The 18,354-nt window shown below is 34.4% G+C and overlaps 2 protein-coding genes across 9 annotated transcripts in view; both read right to left on the reverse strand.

Moving 5' to 3' along the window:
• Positions 1–686: 686 nt before the first annotated feature.
• LOC106648979 (heat shock 70 kDa protein cognate 5) lies at positions 687–6,562 on the reverse strand. Its single transcript, XM_014366220.2, has 10 exons — positions 6,324–6,562; positions 5,326–5,387; positions 4,929–5,198; positions 4,535–4,843; positions 4,293–4,455; positions 3,768–4,224; positions 3,302–3,598; positions 2,924–3,111; positions 2,700–2,840; positions 687–2,480 (listed from the first exon to the last, which is right to left on the reverse strand). Exons 1-10 carry the CDS (start codon positions 6,417–6,419, stop codon positions 2,400–2,402), a joined length of 2,064 nt encoding a protein of 687 aa, XP_014221706.1. The 5' UTR covers positions 6,420–6,562; the 3' UTR covers positions 687–2,399.
• Positions 6,563–9,598: 3,036 nt separating this feature from the next.
• The window catches only part of LOC106649017 (LIM domain-binding protein 2-like), an 88,960-nt gene continuing 80,204 nt past the window's right edge, over positions 9,599–18,354 (reverse strand). For 4 of the 8 annotated variants that reach the window (XM_023458553.1, XM_023458551.1, XM_023458549.1 and 1 more), the window contains 7 exons: positions 15,232–15,334; positions 14,332–14,504; positions 13,972–14,190; positions 13,764–13,896; positions 11,878–12,002; positions 11,504–11,746; positions 9,599–11,414 (listed from right to left, as the gene is read on the reverse strand). In XM_023458553.1, the coding sequence (XP_023314321.1) occupies positions 11,313–11,414; positions 11,504–11,746; positions 11,878–12,002; positions 13,764–13,896; positions 13,972–14,190; positions 14,332–14,504; positions 15,232–15,334 (1,098 nt within the window). In that variant the 3' untranslated portion in view covers positions 9,599–11,312. The remainder of the gene's footprint in view (positions 11,415–11,503; positions 11,747–11,877; positions 12,003–13,763; positions 13,897–13,971; positions 14,191–14,331; positions 14,505–15,231; positions 15,335–18,354) is intronic. The other 4 variants (XM_023458552.1, XM_014366283.2, XM_023458548.1 and 1 more) reach the window with 3 other exon arrangements.

An 18,354-nucleotide genomic window follows, 5' to 3' on the forward strand; every position in this document is an offset into this window, starting at 1 on the left:
ATCGACTTTGAAAAAAAAATTTAAGTCAAAAAATCACGTTTTTTTGATAATGTTCATTAAAAATAATCATCATAATCAAAAATAACACCAGATTCTGAAAGAACATACCCAAAAACCCCTGGATACGAATTTTCAAGAAAAGATTTTAATTTTATCTATGATTTTTTTTAGCATGGAAGAATTAATGCACAAAATTGCATTTTTGCGTGTTAATGGGTTAATGAGGAAGCAACATTTTACATGTAAATTATAGGAAAAAGGCTCAAAGAAACAGCGGTATCTCATTGAAAAATCAACATGTAGGGGTTCTAAAGAATGGATTGGAAAGGAAAAATCTTTCTCAAAAATCTGATAAAAAATTTTGATTTTAAGGTGTTTATGTTTTCTTAATTAATTATTTAAAAGAATCAATAATTATAAGCTAAAGTTATGGAAAAAATGAACCCAAAAAATGAAGAAAATTAAGAATAAGACCTTCGATTTAAATAAAATATTTGACTTTTCGTATTTTCACTATCATGTTAAAAAATATGCATTTGTAGATTTGTAAAAAAAATCTCAAAATGGTTTCAAAGTATTTTATTGAACAAACAAGACAAAACATAAATAATAAGTGTAGGTGATTTTCAAGATAAAAAATTTGAGTCAGGTAAGTGTCACATTCAAATGATACAGCCGTACTTGAATGAATGTTTCACATAGTTTTTAATTCACATAATCTAAAAATTTCAATTTAACTACTAAGATAAACTACATTTCATTTTCACTATTTTTCATTCATACTCACTCGCTTTGTAACTATTCAATCATCTTTTGGCGATAAAAAGCGAATAAAATCGAAATACTTCAAAATTAAAGTAAAGACAATTCCGAAAGTAATTTCAAATTTTAAAAAATTACCGACATTAGATAACAATAAATCGATGCTAAAAATGTTTTTCCGATTTTTAAAAGCCTTTACAGCTCGCTAAATTATTTGTGAAGCACGTAAGCATTTAAATATGTACACAATTTACATATCATAACATTCTATATCCATCTATATACTCTAAAATAGTATTACATTCAAAACAAGCCCTTTAAAAATGTCCTTGATTACAAGTCAGGAATCTTGTAATTTAGAGCTTCAATTGAAACTACATACTTATTTCATATGTGTAAAAGTAAAAAACTGCGTAAAAATTTCATAAAATCTGAGTAATGTTTCTATTGAAAATTCAAAACGACGTAATTGAATGATATATAGGTATCGAATAAATTTAGTAATGCTAAAATAAGTATGTAATTTAGGCACTGATCACAAATTCCCCAACTCGATTTACAAAATTTTTTGTATCATATAATGCGACTGTAACATAAATTGAACCAGTTAATGCAGTTAACTTGCCACCATTAGCCAATAATATGAGACCAAACACTATTTTTACAGAAGAAATAACTATCATTCAACAATTATCTCCGAGAAAATTAATTCATGTAAAAATAATAATCATTATTATTCATGTAAGAATAATTCATGTAATTTTTCGTACGTACACATCAATTGGATGTTTATAAATCGTATATTGTATGAAGAACTAATTTCTCAATATGTTTAATCATTTCAAACGTGTTCAGAAAAGTTATCGTTTTTTCGGATTACATATGCGAAATGAAGATTCACCAACTTTAATCAAATTAGATAGACGATACACGAAACTGATTTTATTAATTTAATAAAGTTGTACTTGGCGTTGAATTTGGATGAAAAAATAGATGTAAAATAGTTTTAAATAACTTTTTATCATTAAAAAATGATTATTTACATATACATTATTACAAACTAAAACTTTAACAATGATTTCCATTTTGTACATATTGTGCTTGTCAAAGCGCATTAATTTAAAGCTGAGTTTCTAATTGATGTAGGAAAATGAAGGCTTGAAATAATTATCAGGAGGTGATCTACTAATTCACTTCAAGACTCCATTTACCGAGATATTTTAAAAACTGAGCTATAAAAAAATTGAGCAAATAAATCAGAATGCTTCTCGTTGGAATCGTCTAATAAAATTTTGACTTTAGATTAAATTGTTCAACCACTTACAAACAATTAATTATTATTCTAGTCATCAGACATAATTGTCAAACTTAATTTTTAATGTCATATTTTAACATTTTTGATGTATAGAAAATCGTTCCGTAGATTTATAAAGATTAAGAATCCAGTCTCAATCAAAACATCGTCAGAAATTCCTGGTATAAAATAACCTGGCTTCTTGCTATTCATTTCGATACTTCGTAATTTTTTTTTCATTTACCAAGCATCGAATATTTAAGCTATAATAACTAGTATTAGCGAATAGCCTCTTGTCTGATGGCAAGTAAACAATTTTAGGTTCAGGTCTATAATTTTATATTTAGTTCTTCTCTTCTTTTTTCTTCTCTTCAGATTCGGTTTCTGTGGATTGTTGTTGGTTTCCCTCGCGTTCAGCAGCCATCTGGAAATACAAATTATTTAATTAATAAACATTTAAAAGATGTATTTCAACTTAAAATTATACTGCATTTAAATATTTAACTCAGTCATATAAGTCCACATATATTACATCATTTAAATGTAATTTTGAGAGACGAAAAATAGAAGCATCACGGTATTGACAAACGAATTTTCAAAATGATAAATAGAAATGATAATTGAATAAAGTTAAATAACGTACCTTTTTGTAAGCCATTTCGAAAAGCTTCAAGCTGGCTTGTTGAAGCTCATTAGTTTGCTTTTTGATTTCTTCTGGGTCCATCTCGTCTTTTTTAGCCAAGGTTTCTTTCATCTTGGCAACCAATTCCCTCAATTTGTCACACTAAAAAATTAAAATGATGAAATAAATTAGAATTCATAGTATAAGTAATGAAATGAATAAGCTTTGATTCATGAAAAACATACTTCTTCTTGAGGAAGTTGAGCCTTGAATTCTTCCATTTTAGCTTCAGTGTCGTGAACGATTCCTTCGGCTTGATTGACAGCTTCAACTCGTTCTTTCTTTATTCTGTCTTCCTTGGCGTACTGTTCGGCATTCTTAACCATGTTTTCGATTTCATCCTTGCTCAATCCACCACTGGATTGGATAACAACTAAACAATGTAGAATTTATTATTTATTATTGTAACCCATTTTTAGAGAATATATTTTTTTTTAAGCGAAAATCTCAGCTAATTTTACCACATATATTACATTGAAATGTAATTTTCAGAGACGAAAAATATAAACATCATTGAAAAATTATACATGCCTAAAAAATGTTCAATAATTTTGTTGACTTACTTTGCTGTTCTTTTCCAGTTCCCTTATCTCTGGCCGAAACGTGAACAATACCGTTAGCATCAATATCGAATGTAACTTCAATTTGTGGGACGCCTCGGGGTGCTGGTGGGATACCAACAAGGGTGAATTGACCCAGTTGTTTGTTATCACTGGCCATTTCACGTTCACCTTGATGAACTTTAATTTCAACTTGAGTTTGGCCATCAGCGGCAGTAGAGAACACCTGGCTTTTTTTGGTGGGAATGGTAGTGTTACGAGTGATCAATCTTGTGAAAACACCACCCAAGGTTTCAATACCTAAAAAATTAATAATGTTAAAGTTTTTATATATCTATAAAAAAAATTAATGAATGTATAACTCATTTTCAGAAATAAATTTGTCCACCTCAATTTTTCAGAGAGAAGATTAGTCAAACATCATTATAATTTCAGTAACTCAAATATTCAAAATGATAGTGAAACATACCTAGAGAAAGTGGAGTGACATCAAGCAAAAGGACATCAGTAACATCACCAGCTAGTACGCCACCTTGAACAGCTGCACCAACAGCAACAGCTTCATCAGGGTTGACTGCTCTTGATGGTTGTCTACCAAAGATTTCTTGGACAGTTTGTTGTACTTTGGGTACACGAGTCATTCCACCAACAAGAAGTACATCACCAATATCGGATTTAGAGACTTCTGCGTCTCCAAGAGCTTTCTGGCAAGGTGCAATTGTACGCTTAATTAAATCAGCGACAAGAGACTCAAATTTACTTCGGCTCAATTTCAAATTCAAATGTTTTGGACCACTGGCGTCCATGGTCAGGTAGGGTAAGTTAATATCAGTTTGTTGGGAGCTTGACAATTCTATTTTAGCCTTTTCAGCGGCTTCTTTCAAACGTTGCATAGCCATAGCATCCTTATGGACATCAATACCTTGCTGAAAAGGTAAGCTTTCTATTAATGTGCTGAAGGACCCAAATAATAATAAATTAATATAACACTTACGTCTTTCTTGAACTCATTGGCAAGATAGTTGACAAGAGCATTGTCAAAATCTTCACCACCTAAGAATGTGTCACCATTGGTCGATTTTACTTCAAAGACACCTTTTTGGATTTCCAAGATGGAAATATCAAAAGTACCACCACCCAAATCGTAAACAGCAATACTGAAATAGTGAAATTGTAAGTTAGAGTATTTGTAAAAAACAAAAAAGTATTTAAAATATGTCTCAAATAATAATTTACATTTTATCTTCAGTTTTATCCATGCCGTACGCTAAAGCAGCAGCAGTAGGTTCATTGATTACTCTTAAGACATTTAATCCTGCAATTTGACCAGCATCTTTGGTGGCCTGTCTCTGCGAGTCATTAAAATATGCAGGAACAGTGACAACTGCATTTTTTACTGGAGTACCCAAGTAACTTTCAGCAGTTTCTTTCATTTTCATCAAGACAAATGCTCCAATTTGGCTAGGAGAATACATTTTTCCATCACTTCCTTGGACCCAAGCATCTCCATTTGAAGCTTTGACAATTTTGTAAGATACTGTTTGCCTATTTTACAATAATTACACATTAGTTATATTTGAAATTGAAGTTAATAAAAGTTGAGATAAATTTTAACCTTAATAAAACTTACATGTCTTTTTTTACTTCGGCATCTTCAAATCTTCTGCCAATGAGACGCTTGGTAGCATAGAATGTGTTGGCTGAATTTGTTACAGCTTGGCGTTTAGCTGGCATACCAACTAACCTTTCTCCGTCTTTGGTAAATGCAACATATGAAGGTGTGGTTCTTGATCCTTCAGCATTTTCAATTACCTTAGGTTGCTTTCCTTCCATGACCGCAACACAAGAAAACGTTGTTCCAAGATCAATACCAATAACAGCTCCTTTGACTCCTTCAGATCTATAATTCATAATAAATGGTAATATTTAATAAGAAGTATTTTCAATTGTAACATAGATGAACATAGACAAATTTTTTTTTATTTATGATTCAAAAAATTTGTATAAAAAAACAATTTGTTACTTACTTATATCTATATTGTTGAAAACCATTTTGGTGTTTGGATGAGATGATTTGTGTGGCAGCAACCTATAAGTAACAAATATAATCATTAAGTACTTTAAAAAATTAAGCTATTTCAATTTGACATTTTTTAAACAAAATATTGTTTGAAAAAATATTTATATAATACATCGCGATTTTAAAATATGCATATACTTTGTAAAGGTGATGGGTTGTAGACCGAAATTAAAATTTTCTTTCTTTTTCGCAATTGAAAGAAGTACAATATATTTGTTCCAAAATAGTTAAAACTATAAACAAGTTCAGAGCAAACAAGTTCATTAGCATATACATAGTAAAAACGAACTGAAAAAAATAGTGTGTAACTCATCGAAATTTCACGAAACAACTCGAAAGCCCCCACAGCGTGACCAAGCCGGCAAATGGTGCAACGTGTGGTGTATCTTGGCCGCTTATTCGGAAGATTGCTCAAGTATGAGATTAGATAAAGTGTGCAACTAGGAGCAAATAAAATAAAAATGTTCAATGAATTTACAGTAATTCTACAAAATTCATCCGATTTGACAAGATTAACTTGGCCCTTTTCATTCGTGAGTCACCAGTACTTGACTAAACGTTTCAATGCGAAATGAATCGTCAGTGTTACGTTACTAGCTACTGATGCAATAATACATCATAAGTTAACACTCGATTTAGGAAGCAGTCAATTAGAGAAGAGTCGATAAATTTTATCCGTGAAAATCGATGCAACACAGATCCAGATAAGTGCACTCTTTCGTTGCCGAAACATCCTCGCCCCATATAACCTCCAAATCAACATGACATAATTAAGCGGGTACAATTTACAAAATTAAGATGTTTAATAACTCGGAAATTAGATGACAGCTAGTCATAAACTTAGAGGAAGGAACCGACTAATAAATAACTAATAAATGAGCTGAATATCGCAAATTCTTAGTAGCCGGACTGTAATTCACCCAATGAATAAAGACGAGTACTCACATTTTTAACAATGGTGCTAAATTGATGTTTTTGGGCATAAGACTCGTAGCCCTGGGCGCAAATGTTCTTGCTGATTAATCTAGCGGCGCTCAACATTTTGACTTTTTTATAAATTCTTCGCCTTAACTTTCGTTTTATAAAAAAAAGTTATTGACTATCTCGTTCCCGGTGCTCGAGTTGCAGCTTAGTTCACGTGCTGTGTAGTTCTGTGATGCAATCGCAATAGCTGGCGATGAAACGACGACCAGCGAACTCGAGTTTGCGCACCTTCTCGCTCCGGAATGTTCTACGGCAACAACTGCACGACTCATACGCGCGACCGCGTCATCAGTCTACAATTCTTGTATAAGATAATCGACGTATTAAAACGTCGCGAGAAAAGAGTAGGCGAACAAAAATTCGATTTTTATGATATTGATGGGTCCGCTAAATTTTTCCCTGATTCGAAGCATAAAATCGTCGATTTTCAATGCCAAAATGTGCTTTCAGTCATTGCGTCGAGTTCGAACTCCGGGAGCCGAGTTTGCCATTTTAAAACCGGAGGTTATCATTACCAAGCGCGCGAAATTCGTTATACCTGCACAATGCAACTTATTTTGTAAATTAACTCTTTAATTCGCATAACAAGTAAAAGATATTGATAATTAAACTTTACATCTCCCGCTTGAATTACTCAAAGTAATTTTTTTATCGAAGCGTGTAGCAAATTTTCAAGTTAATTCAATTTGAAATTAAAAACTGAGCTCATTCAAAACTAGAGGAAAGTTAAATATAATGCATATTTGGAATATCGTTTTTTATTAACGTTTTTCAGTTACAATTTTGATTACATACATATAATGGTGGACTTTTTTAAACACATGTTGCTATAATACAAGTGACAAGGATAAAACTTGTTTTTTTGGGGGGAGTGCGTAAAAATGTTATTAGATGACATTTTCTTCTTATTACTTTATTGGTCATGGCAATGAGTCAACTTTGAATGTATATTAATATAATATACCGAGCTAACTCACCTCCATTAGAAGGGTACATATTATATCCTTGCACACAATAATCGCTCCTATTTCGCTAGTATTCTTTTACTTTTATTTTTTTTTTTATACACTACGTCGATTCACCTTCGCATCGATCGATTTTTGTCTCTGTTTAAAAAAAAATTGTCACCGAAATCGATTTTTTTTGATTGATTGACAAATAAAAACTTGGACTACAGACATGGAATTCTTATACGATTTTTTTGCTGCAAGTAACTACTCGTCAAACGTTATTTAAAAGCCGCGATAAATTCACCCTTTCAGTGTCTTAAAAATAAAACCAAAACTACAAGTCTTCGACGGTTAAGCAATTGACTTTTCAAGTCATCATTCTACTAAGATATCTAGACTCGTTTTGGTTTTAGCTTTATATACAACCTGCTTTTCAGCCTGTTTAGGTTCATCTTACAATTCAAATTTGAACATGAATATATTAAATTTTAAAAACATCTTCATTTCCTTCCAGCTAGTTTCTGAGCTATAACAAGAGACTTATACATTATTTTATCCCTTACCAAAGTAGAAAAATTCTATGGCTGTAAGATAAAAATTTTCAATCGATTCCTTATCTTTCTACCTAAATACATAGCTAGTAATTTAACTTTAAAAATATCAAAATAGTCTTTTTACAGAAATCATAATAATAATCGTTCCACCAAATAATATTACGTGTATTTTACAATTGAATTATAAATCAATAATGAATTAATAAGTAAAAACACAACGACACTTTCGTTTCGAATAAATCAAGGAATTTGTTTATCATTCATGTAGAACGATATACATAAAAATTTGTTAACATGATTTTAGATTATTTTTAGTTTTTGCGTATTAAAAGTGTTCAATATTACAGCAAATTCCTTAAGCATTCGATATAAAAATTGCAACGTTTCAAAACGTTATCGAAGTTTGTAATAAAAAGTTCAAAGAAAAGCTGTTGATGTAAATTGAATACACGAGGAAAGAACAATTATTACATAGATATTTATATACAATCGATGTTCCGCTATTAATTATTTTACATCGAGTGATTGTTACTAATGCACTTCTCTCAATATAGACAAATAGAAAATAATAATTTAGGCGCTCGATGTACAATTTCCTTGAGTTTGGCTTTCGTCGTCAACTCAGATATTTAATCGACGAATTTATTCAATTTAATGCTACGTATCAATTCTTTCGAGAAGATTATCATTTTTTTCTATTTACCTCGCGACTTCGGTGCTTTGCTAACAATTAAAAATTTCCTATTTCTTTTCATTCATGTACTTTTTTTGTTGTTAATTCAATTCTCATTAGATAATAATAATTTATTATAATAGTCATATAATTCGTGATAATATACAACATTTCTCAATAGATCATTTACTCTAAACCCCATGGATCATTCCATAAAATTCATACATTTCGTGTTTCATTCACATAAGTAGAATATCAATTTATGCACCCACGAATAATTTCTGACGCACGCACTTCGCATTGGAACTGTATCGGTTACCTCGCATGTAGTTCTAAATCATCTGTAGTTTTAAGTTTAATGCAATTTTTTGAACTTTGACGGATTCTGATTACTGTTCGAAGCATGTGAACAAATCTGCATCATTTAAAGATTTTTTGCACGCAATTATTTTTAACGAAGTGATTTGAATTCTTGTACTATTAGCTGTTAAACGGTTTTTTTTTTTTTTAACAATAAGAAGTTCTGAAGTCGACGATGGAAAAACAGAAAAATTTGAATCTCGTATTTCGAAACTCTCTTCTACATGTTTTTCTTGGTGACTCATTAGTGTCTTTTGTTCAATTTTCTTAAGAATACCACAGTACTGCTTAGAAAATTATTTAGTAGAAGTCTCAGAAAACGAGTTTTAACATCGCATTTTTACCCTGACTTCGACATAACTTTGACTAAGACAACAAATTATTCAAGCAATTGAACGTCTTATAACGAGGAAGGACTTAAATTCTAATTAATAAAATTTTTAATTGAACTGAATTAATAAAACTGAAATAATAAAAGTATAAAAGTAAAACTTTTGAAAATTTCATGTTATTTTTCGACTGAAAATTTAAAAAACATAACCAGTAATCATATAATAATGCGAACTTTGTTTAATTTTTTTTTAATTACTATTTTAAAACTTTCCTCAATTATTGATAAAGGTAAGACTAAGTTGAAAAATTGTTTGAAGTTGAGAGGTTTTTGCAATGGATAGTAAATATTGAGACAATAGGAACAAATATAGCAAGAAACATATATTTACCATACTTAACTTAAAAACAACAAGGAACTATATTCATTTCCAAATGGCATAATGACAACTTTAAAAAATTTTTATAAAAAAGAACTTAAAATTTCTTTATTACTATACTTTCACTTCAAGGTAACACGATGTATTTTTGAAACAATCTAAGGTTTCTTTGTTTTACAAAGTAACAATGCAAATGATCATTTCAAAAACTCATCGTGTATTTTACAGTCGACATGAAAGATAGTATTTGATTATTAATTTATTAGTCAACTCATTTATAAAAGTGAAATAAACCATTTGATATATTGATATGATTTTTGCATTTTGATCATGATTTTATCGTAGAAAATAAAAATGTTTTGATAAATTCAAAATCATTATTACTATGATTAGTTACAGACTACATTTAGATTAAAAATTCATGTAAAATCAACAGTGTTTATTTTAATGTTTTAGATATAGAATTACGTTAAAATTAAATCCTTCCTCATTCGAAATTTCTGAGGGTACAGATTTACACGTTTTGCATGCAAAATTTTTTCTCTTTAACCGACACTCTTGCTTTATTAAAATTTAAAATCCCCACTGACATTCTTCTGCGCATTATTATATACTACGTTCTTCTTACATTATTATAATTCTTTATACTATTATCATATCAATACTGTTGACGGATAGAGATTCATTCACAGTTCCGCGTCAAAATTTACGGATGAAAGTTTATTTGCCACGTATGACAATACTTCTTCTTAATGTGGAAAATCTTCAATGCTCTTCTATGATTTGTATATTTCGTTTACAAGTATAGTCACACTTCTGCATCTTAAAATTGAGTTTTCTCGTTAATTTTTTTCACATCTACGTTTTTCACTTCCATCAATATTTTCTTCTTGCATGAATAATCTATATGTATATTTCCCTTAAACCCACGTCACAAGTACACATATTATATATCACACGCTGAATGTTCATTTTTATGCACTAAACGAAACTTATGAGTTAACCGTCTCTCTTTGTTCTCAATTAATTAAGATGCACAAAATTGATGAATCTTCTCAAAATAATAAGAATTGTACTTATGCAGCGAAAGACTAATCATTTACCAACTCATATTAACTAAAATCCGCAATGATACAGTTCATTTGAAAAAGATATTTACAATGTCTTAGTGAAAATATTAACTATTTTAGATATAAAAAAATGTCTTTTAAACAACCATGCTCTGACCTTGGACAAAAATATTATCATACAAAGAATAGTCAACCAATAAATTAGCACATTGAGTTGGTAAATGCTCCTCGGTTTTTGATGCACTAATAAGCTTCTCAGATATGACCATGTTGAGTAAGCAAATATTCAATTTGCTGAAGATAGAATACTTGTTGCAATATACTCTGGAGTGGAGTTTGTCCTGAGTTAGTTGGAGTAGAACCGAGAGCTTGTTGGCCTTGTTGCAACAGTTGACTCAAATTGCCCTGCTGTTGTATCGAGTCCATGGATACTTGGTGGGCATTTGGAGGCAAAGGCAGGGTTCCAATTTGAGAATAACGAGCCGCTGTCGAGGGTAAAGAGGCGGTGGCTGCTGAGGCGCCGGCAAGGTAAGCGGCTGAGGGGAGTTGAGAATTCTCGCCCCGCTAGGGAGCCACATTCTTGGGCCTGCGCCCCCGTCGCCCCCTGGTAGGGGGGCGCGGGGACTCCTGGCCTCACTGGCTCACTGCGGGGCTCTTCTTGTCTTGCTGTTGCTGGTTGGCGTCTTGTGGACCTTGAACGCCAGCTCCAGCACCGCCCTGGCCTCCTGGTACCCCCTGGATTGCATTAGAAAAAAATTTGTTCATTCAAAGTTCTTAATTTTTCAAACAGAGAATAAAAAAAGTCTGAGAAATGTATACATTACCTGGCTACCAGGCCCGCCTTGCGGAGGTCCTGGACCTCTGTCTGGAGGCCAAGAATTTCCTGGCTGTGGTTCCGAATGAAATTGATGCGGATGCGGTGGTGGTCCTCCTGTTGATTCATGACTGTGCGGATCTAAACTGTTTGAGGCATCATATTGTGTGTTCTCTAGCCTCGTTATCAGTCTTTCGTCCTCATCCCCGAATTCGCCACCCATCAAGGAAGGTTCACCCACGACCATAACATCCTGAACAGTACAGGAAATCTGTTAATATTCGTACTTATGTAGCATAAAGCTATATACTCACTTCAGAATGGATTAATATGGGCTTGCCAAATACTCGTAAAAATAGCATAAAATAGTACGGAAAAAATTACCTGGGTAGTTAAGGAAAAGTTAGGTCCTGGCGATCTTTTTTTACTCGGTGCTGGAGGTGCATTGCTTCCTGGTCCAGACGCACTTCCTTTTCTCTTTCTTCTTTTGTTAGCGGGTCTTTGAGACTCTGTAAATCAAAACAAATCGAGTTAATTATGCATCTTTCATAACTATCATTCATATCAATCATAAACAAAAAGTTTTAGTGTTTTACAAAGCATGTGAAAAAAAAATTGTAAATTTAAACTGTAATTTTTTAAAACAGCTATTAAAAAAAGAATTATTAAAAAAATATTTATTTATTTAAGATTTAACATTTAAAAAACTTTTGGTATTTGTGTAGGCTTGTTATCATTGAATGCCCATATTTTTTTTCTATGGTCATATTGATAATGAACAAAACCAGTAAAATATTAACATCAAGTTCAGTCTAAATTATCAATTTGACAAAATTGTAATTCATTATTAAATGGTAGAATTTTGTAAACATAATTTATAACTCGGTATTATTATTTTTAAATAAAATTGATAAACAAATAAATCATAAAAAAAAATATGATTGCATGAAAAATATACACATATAATAATGTACACTAGGTTTACGTATATTTATATGTATATATTTATAAGCTCAACTATAATAAAACTACTCTGCAGTGGACCTTTCTCTGCATCAAAGGTCTCTTACGTTTATAAACATGGTAAAAACTTTATATACAGACAACACATGCACGTGGTTTATTATACAAAATAGTCAATAAAATTATTACAAAAGCATCATAGTCATCGTCATTGTCATTTTACCACTTTTATTTTTATTTCATAGGCAAAATTTTCTGCTTTAACGATTAAAAGATATACGATTATAACAATGCAAGCTGAAAATTTCGGATGATTTTTCAAATCGTCAAAGGTACCAGAAGAGAATACTACATCCTAAAATTTATTAAATAGTCATGACCATACAAAAAAAAAAAATAATTGAAATATTATTTGGTATGTCGAAACTGATGAGTAAATTTATCTCAATTTCGTATGCGAACTCATGTCCTACACGCCCGTGTCACACACGATAAATTTCAAGGCTTCATTGATCTCGTAAAGGATGAATGATAATAAACACCAGTTCAAGTGAGAAAAAGTCGACCGCATCATTGAAGCTCATTTGTTTCATTAAAAATTGATATTTTCTATTTAGTCAAAGTAATAAAATATAACAAATAAAGAAAATAACTTAAAATAAATTAAAATCGTATGAAAAAAGTAATAACAACTCGATTGAAAACGCTTGAAAAAATCTTGAACATTATTCACGAACATAAAAGCGCATAAACTTGAAGGGGTAGGCAGCCAAGCGCAACGTTGACGCGAGAAAAGAAGTATGCAGTCGATTTGCATGATAAACAAAGATAGTGCCATTTTTTAATATATGAAGGTATAGTAGCCTCTACGATAGCATGGCTATGATGCACCGTCCGTGTTCCTCGCTTGTGGTTAGAAGCGTGAAACAGGATTCGAAGATTACGTCGAAATTCAATTATGCTCATAGTATTATAATGCTACGGCAAGCGGAGTTAGGGCAAATCATTTCAATGTCTGGGTCGATTTTCGACAAGTTTTGCACGGTTATGTAATGAGCTTACAAGAGAAGACAAGCCGTCGACTACCGATATTTTCGAAATGACGTTGCGAAGGCGAGTATTGCACATGTCATTGTTATAATCGTATACGAATGTAATAATTATTGCATTTCACTGTGCGCGTTAAATCAGTATCAAAGAAAAAATGCATGAGCGAGAATGAGAGAAGGAAGAGCCAATGGGCGAGCGACTAAATTAGATCCACTGCGGACGTTGGTCGTTCTCATGTAAAGCAACTGTCCGTCTACCTCTCTTACCCGGCGGGGCAACCATCCTTTGCCACTTCTGGAACAGAGTCGTTTTCAAGCAATCCCGGGGCGATAGCGCGTATGCCTTGTGCCTCGACATCAGCTCCTGCATTGGCTCCAGTATCACACATAACTGTCGGGCAGAAAAATTATTTAAATAAATAACTTTCTATGACGTATTTTAGATCGGTTGCTACGTGATACTCACCCTAAGGTAATTGAGCGTAGAATTCGTGATTCCTTGCCTAGTGATGTTTTTGGATAACTGTTCAAGAGTCGAAGGGTCCTGAGACATGGTGACAACTGCTCTCGGCACGAGTTCTCGATGCTGCCTCACCGCAAAATGCCACGACTTTATCCTCATGAGGTCGTCAAACGTGAACTCCAGTATTAGCCTACCCTCCGTACACACCTGCGCAATTAAATCCTACATTGTACACAACGCACGGCAGGATTTTGGATTATATGAGATTTGGCATGCAAGAATGAATGACGCGACTCGCAGAAATAGATGAGTGCAAAAGAAAAATTATAGCTCGCATAGGCGTGTTACGCAACGCGTCCTTACCTTCGTGAAGGCTGGTTTGCCATGGTGAGTGACCATAGTGCACTGATCACAGTCGAGCGTGATACTTGTGTTGTGAAACGATTCCTTCGGGTGTTTCAAAGTGTAGTAGAGCTCCGTCACGCCGCCCTCGAATATCGACCGGAAGTACCTGGGTATCAACGTCCTTCCTATCGCTGCAAAGTACAAAAACCACACACACACACACGTGAATAAGTATACTCTGCTTAGTTCCCGTGACGTTTATTATTATATGGGTACGTGTACATAGGCCGTATACATCCCGAGCATACGTGAGAATCCCATATCTATCTCCGTTCACGCGCGAGGTCGAAGAATGAACAATGCATAATTTTTAAACAATAATTTCTTTCTCTAATTCGTTTTCGACGCGACGCATGGCATAGCTTAAGCAGTAACGTGTATTCTCGCGTTCAAATTGGCGCATCAGCCGGCAAACACTCCCGTTAATTAAAAAAGTTCAATAGAACTTGAAATAAAGGCGAAAGTGAGATGGAAAGAGAGCGAGCGAGAGAGAATAAGTTCGAATTTGATTAAAACTCACGATTGAAAATTTGATTTTTCTTCTCTCTCCCTCTCTTGCGCTCTTTCAACGTGCGCCCGCGCAAGAATAAAGCTCGTCTGGATAAAACGAGCGCAATTCTATAACGGGAAATTTGCATGAATACATATTTAATGCGTAATATTTAACATATTTAATAGGCGTGGACTCGAGGCTAGCTGCGAATTGCTGTTGCATTTTTCGTTTACATAACTTTTCGCGCAAGCTCCTCTCTTTCGCACGTATGCGCGGCTCGCCCAGAAAATGTATTATTATTAGAAACTTGGCTAGCTAATGGAAGAAATGAAATAGATAAATGTAGATTGGGTGCGAAAGCTTACTGTATCGTTTGGGTCCATCCTCGAGGCAGAATGTGAGTGTGAGCGTCGCGTCATCTTCGAAAAACTCGTTAGCAAACGAATCCCACCATAGGTTATCGCAATCCTAGAAAATGGAAAAAAGAAACACATAAATATTAGCAATTGTTGCACTTCATTGTAAGTTCAACTTTGATCGATAAATGGAGAAGCGAAGAGAAGCGCAGCAACGATCTAGTGCCAAAAATCGTCGAAAAACCAACGCGCATCTAAATATATTATCGGTAAATAAAATTACTTCACCCAACAAATCTTACTCCAGCTACTTTTTATTCTGCGCATATATACCTATATAATATGACGTATTTCTCGCCGCTGCTTCACCATCTTTATGATGCATTTGCCAATAAAAAAAATATTTTATAATCCAAGTCAACCGTAGACCACGTGCTTATAACTTCTGCTCGATATAACACGTCTGTCGCGGTGAACAGTCGCGGGAGGCATAAAAATCAATTTTCACGCAGTTACGCGTTTGAAAAACCATCTATTGTGTGTCTACTATAAGTAGCCAAAAAGTTGACGCTCGCAAAATACTTGCAACCTCAAGTTCGGTGAAAATCTAATGCAATCTTTCTAAATTGAGTCGAATTTTGTTAGTCGAGTGCTCATACGTGTCAGGGAATAATGAAACAATTTCTTTCGTTCATAAAGTACTGGTTGAATTGCAATAGGTATCATCGCACCCTCAGCGCATAAAATATTCAACGGAAGAAAAGAAGGTCGAGGCCGCAAGGGCGCAAAGGTGAGCTATAACATGCGCCGGCCTGCAGCGAGAAGAAAGCGCAGCATCGCGCCTCGCACGCACGGAGATGCATAATATACGTGCATTGCAAGTGTGTATAATGGAAAACGTCTTGTATGCACTGAATAAGACATGAGGTGCCCGAGCACGCCTAAGCTTATGAAATTACCTGAAGTTTTAAAATTTTTTCATCCTCGAGTGTGCAGCTCATGTGTACGTTGGATAAGCATGGCATCGTTTATAATTTAACATATTTGAAGGACGATGTGTAATAGCGTCGACAGTCACATAATTATCGATTATTTCACACGGAGGAGGCTCGAGCGAGCCTTCTCTCTGTCTATGGTAGTGCACATTTTCTTAGGGCTCACCGACAGCAGGGTCAGAGGAAAAAAGAGGGAAGATTTGGTGTCTCCACTGCTGCTGCCGTCGCCGCCGCCGCCGCCACCACCAGAGTCGTAGTCGCAGTCGTCTTCGTAGTTCGGACCCTCTATAAATCAATTTAGCGCGGGGATTTATCGGCGTATTAGTCGGGTGCGATGCGTCGCGACGACGACGTCGCCGGGCAGCCATCCAAAAAGTCATGGCAAGGGTACCTATATGAACGTTTCGCATACGTATAATATCTCGAGCGAGCGTACGACACCAAATTTTTGCACAAGATATACCATCGACTTTATTTAATGAATTTTCGAAGCATAATCTCGTGAAGCGATTGTTCTTCGATGCAGTTGTGGCGGTCATGTCGAGTCCATAAAACTGTACACGCAATAATCTTCAGCGTTTGGTAGCTGCATCGCATTATATCTCGTAAGAAACTACACGATGCAGCGACGCATGTTGTATAGGTATACACGAGCGCGCAAGAGGATGAGTAGCACCTGCAGTGTGTATATGCTGCGACAGACCCGAGGCGTTGTGGGTCCTAGCTACGATCCCTACTGCAGACGGGCACGCTCGCGCGCGCGTGTTTGTGTGTATATATAGAAAGTCCAGCGAGAGATGCAGGCGGACAGTTCCCACAGAACCACCTTGGCTATATAACTGGTTTAGCGCGCGCGCATGCACACACACACACACACACACACACACACACACACACGTATAGACCAACACATACGTGTATGGAAGCTGGAAATACGCTCGTGCTGGCTTCGCGCCACGCGCAACGAGGACGAGTCACGAGAAGAACGAGAAAGAGAGAGAAAAAGATTCGCGTTTTGCATCCTTTGCCTCTGCCCTTCTCGACGGTCAGTGCGAGAGCTATAAGCCTGGATCTTGCTGTTCTCCCACGCGATTTTACGCGCCAAATCGTTGGCCGTTTGGCCCGTCGCGCGATCCAGCTTCCTTATCAGCTGAATTATTGACTCCGCAGCTCCGCTTTTGTCTATGCAGATTTGTTAAGCGAGAAAAATACCCGCATTGACGCAACGAGCAAGAGATCGGCTGACTTTTGCATTATATTCAAGAATTTTTGAGTCGGCAGTAAGAGTCTTGCCGAGTGGTCGACTCCAGGTCGAATGAACGCTAAATACTCTCCGATGGGCAGTTTACAATCAGCTCGTTTTGACGAGTAGTGCGCATGCATTTCTGCATGCCCTGCATACACTGCACTGCACTGCGCATAACACAGTATATGCCATTCATTTTGTAATATGGCCAGTGAGGCAGAACTCGTTATCGCGATCCTACCAAGTCGACGACGACACCGAAGCTGCATTCATGCATTACTAGCTTTGATTCACAAATTACTAATGCATATATTTATCGTTTTTATATGCAAGAGTCATTTTTACATCATTCGTTTTCAGCATTTATTCTCTTCGTTAAGAGAATTCAATATTTTATTAAGTTCAGATTGAAACTTGCGTTGTATACATTTTAGCCATATATTTCATAAACATTGATACCGCTTTCGATAAGTTATTAAACATCGTTCAAACAAATTACTTTTCTTTGATTATGCCACTATTTCAACATTGATTTTAACAATATGTCAAAAGAGTTGGTAGTAATAATTTGCTTTTGATGGTAAGTGAATCGCTTACACATTATAGATAATTAATTTAGCATTTAACATAGTTTAAATTTACGTAAAAAATAAATGATATACATTTTGACATTATATACTTGTCAATGCTCTAAATTATTTTATACAAGTTTGACCTCTGTCAACCGTCAAATCATCGATCGAATCAATATCAATCGTAAAGTTTTATATTAACTGATATTTTATTAATACAAAAGTTAATAGTATAAACACATAAAGCAATTTATTATGTTATTAAAACTGATCTTCATGTGAAATCAATATGAAGTTCGCAAAAAGTATAATTCTTGTA

Source organism: Trichogramma pretiosum, unplaced genomic scaffold, assembly GCF_000599845.2.
Source record: "Trichogramma pretiosum strain Unisexual culture from Peru unplaced genomic scaffold, Tpre_2.0 scaffold33, whole genome shotgun sequence".
NCBI classification, from domain to species: Eukaryota; Metazoa; Arthropoda; class Insecta; order Hymenoptera; family Trichogrammatidae; genus Trichogramma; species Trichogramma pretiosum.

What these genes read in the sequence shown, in the direction of transcription:
- LOC106648979 (XM_014366220.2), bottom strand. Translation starts at nt 6,419, where the DNA reads ATGTTGAGCGCCGCTAGATTAATCAGCAAGAACATTTGCGCCCAGGGC. An exon ending in TTAGCACCATTGTTAAAAAT is followed by an intron (nt 5,388 to 6,323) that starts GTGAGTACTCGT and finishes TGTTACTTATAG; the next exon opens with GTTGCTGCCACACAAATCAT. An exon ending in TTTCAACAATATAGATATAA is followed by an intron (nt 5,199 to 5,325) that starts GTAAGTAACAAA and finishes TATGAATTATAG; the next exon opens with ATCTGAAGGAGTCAAAGGAG.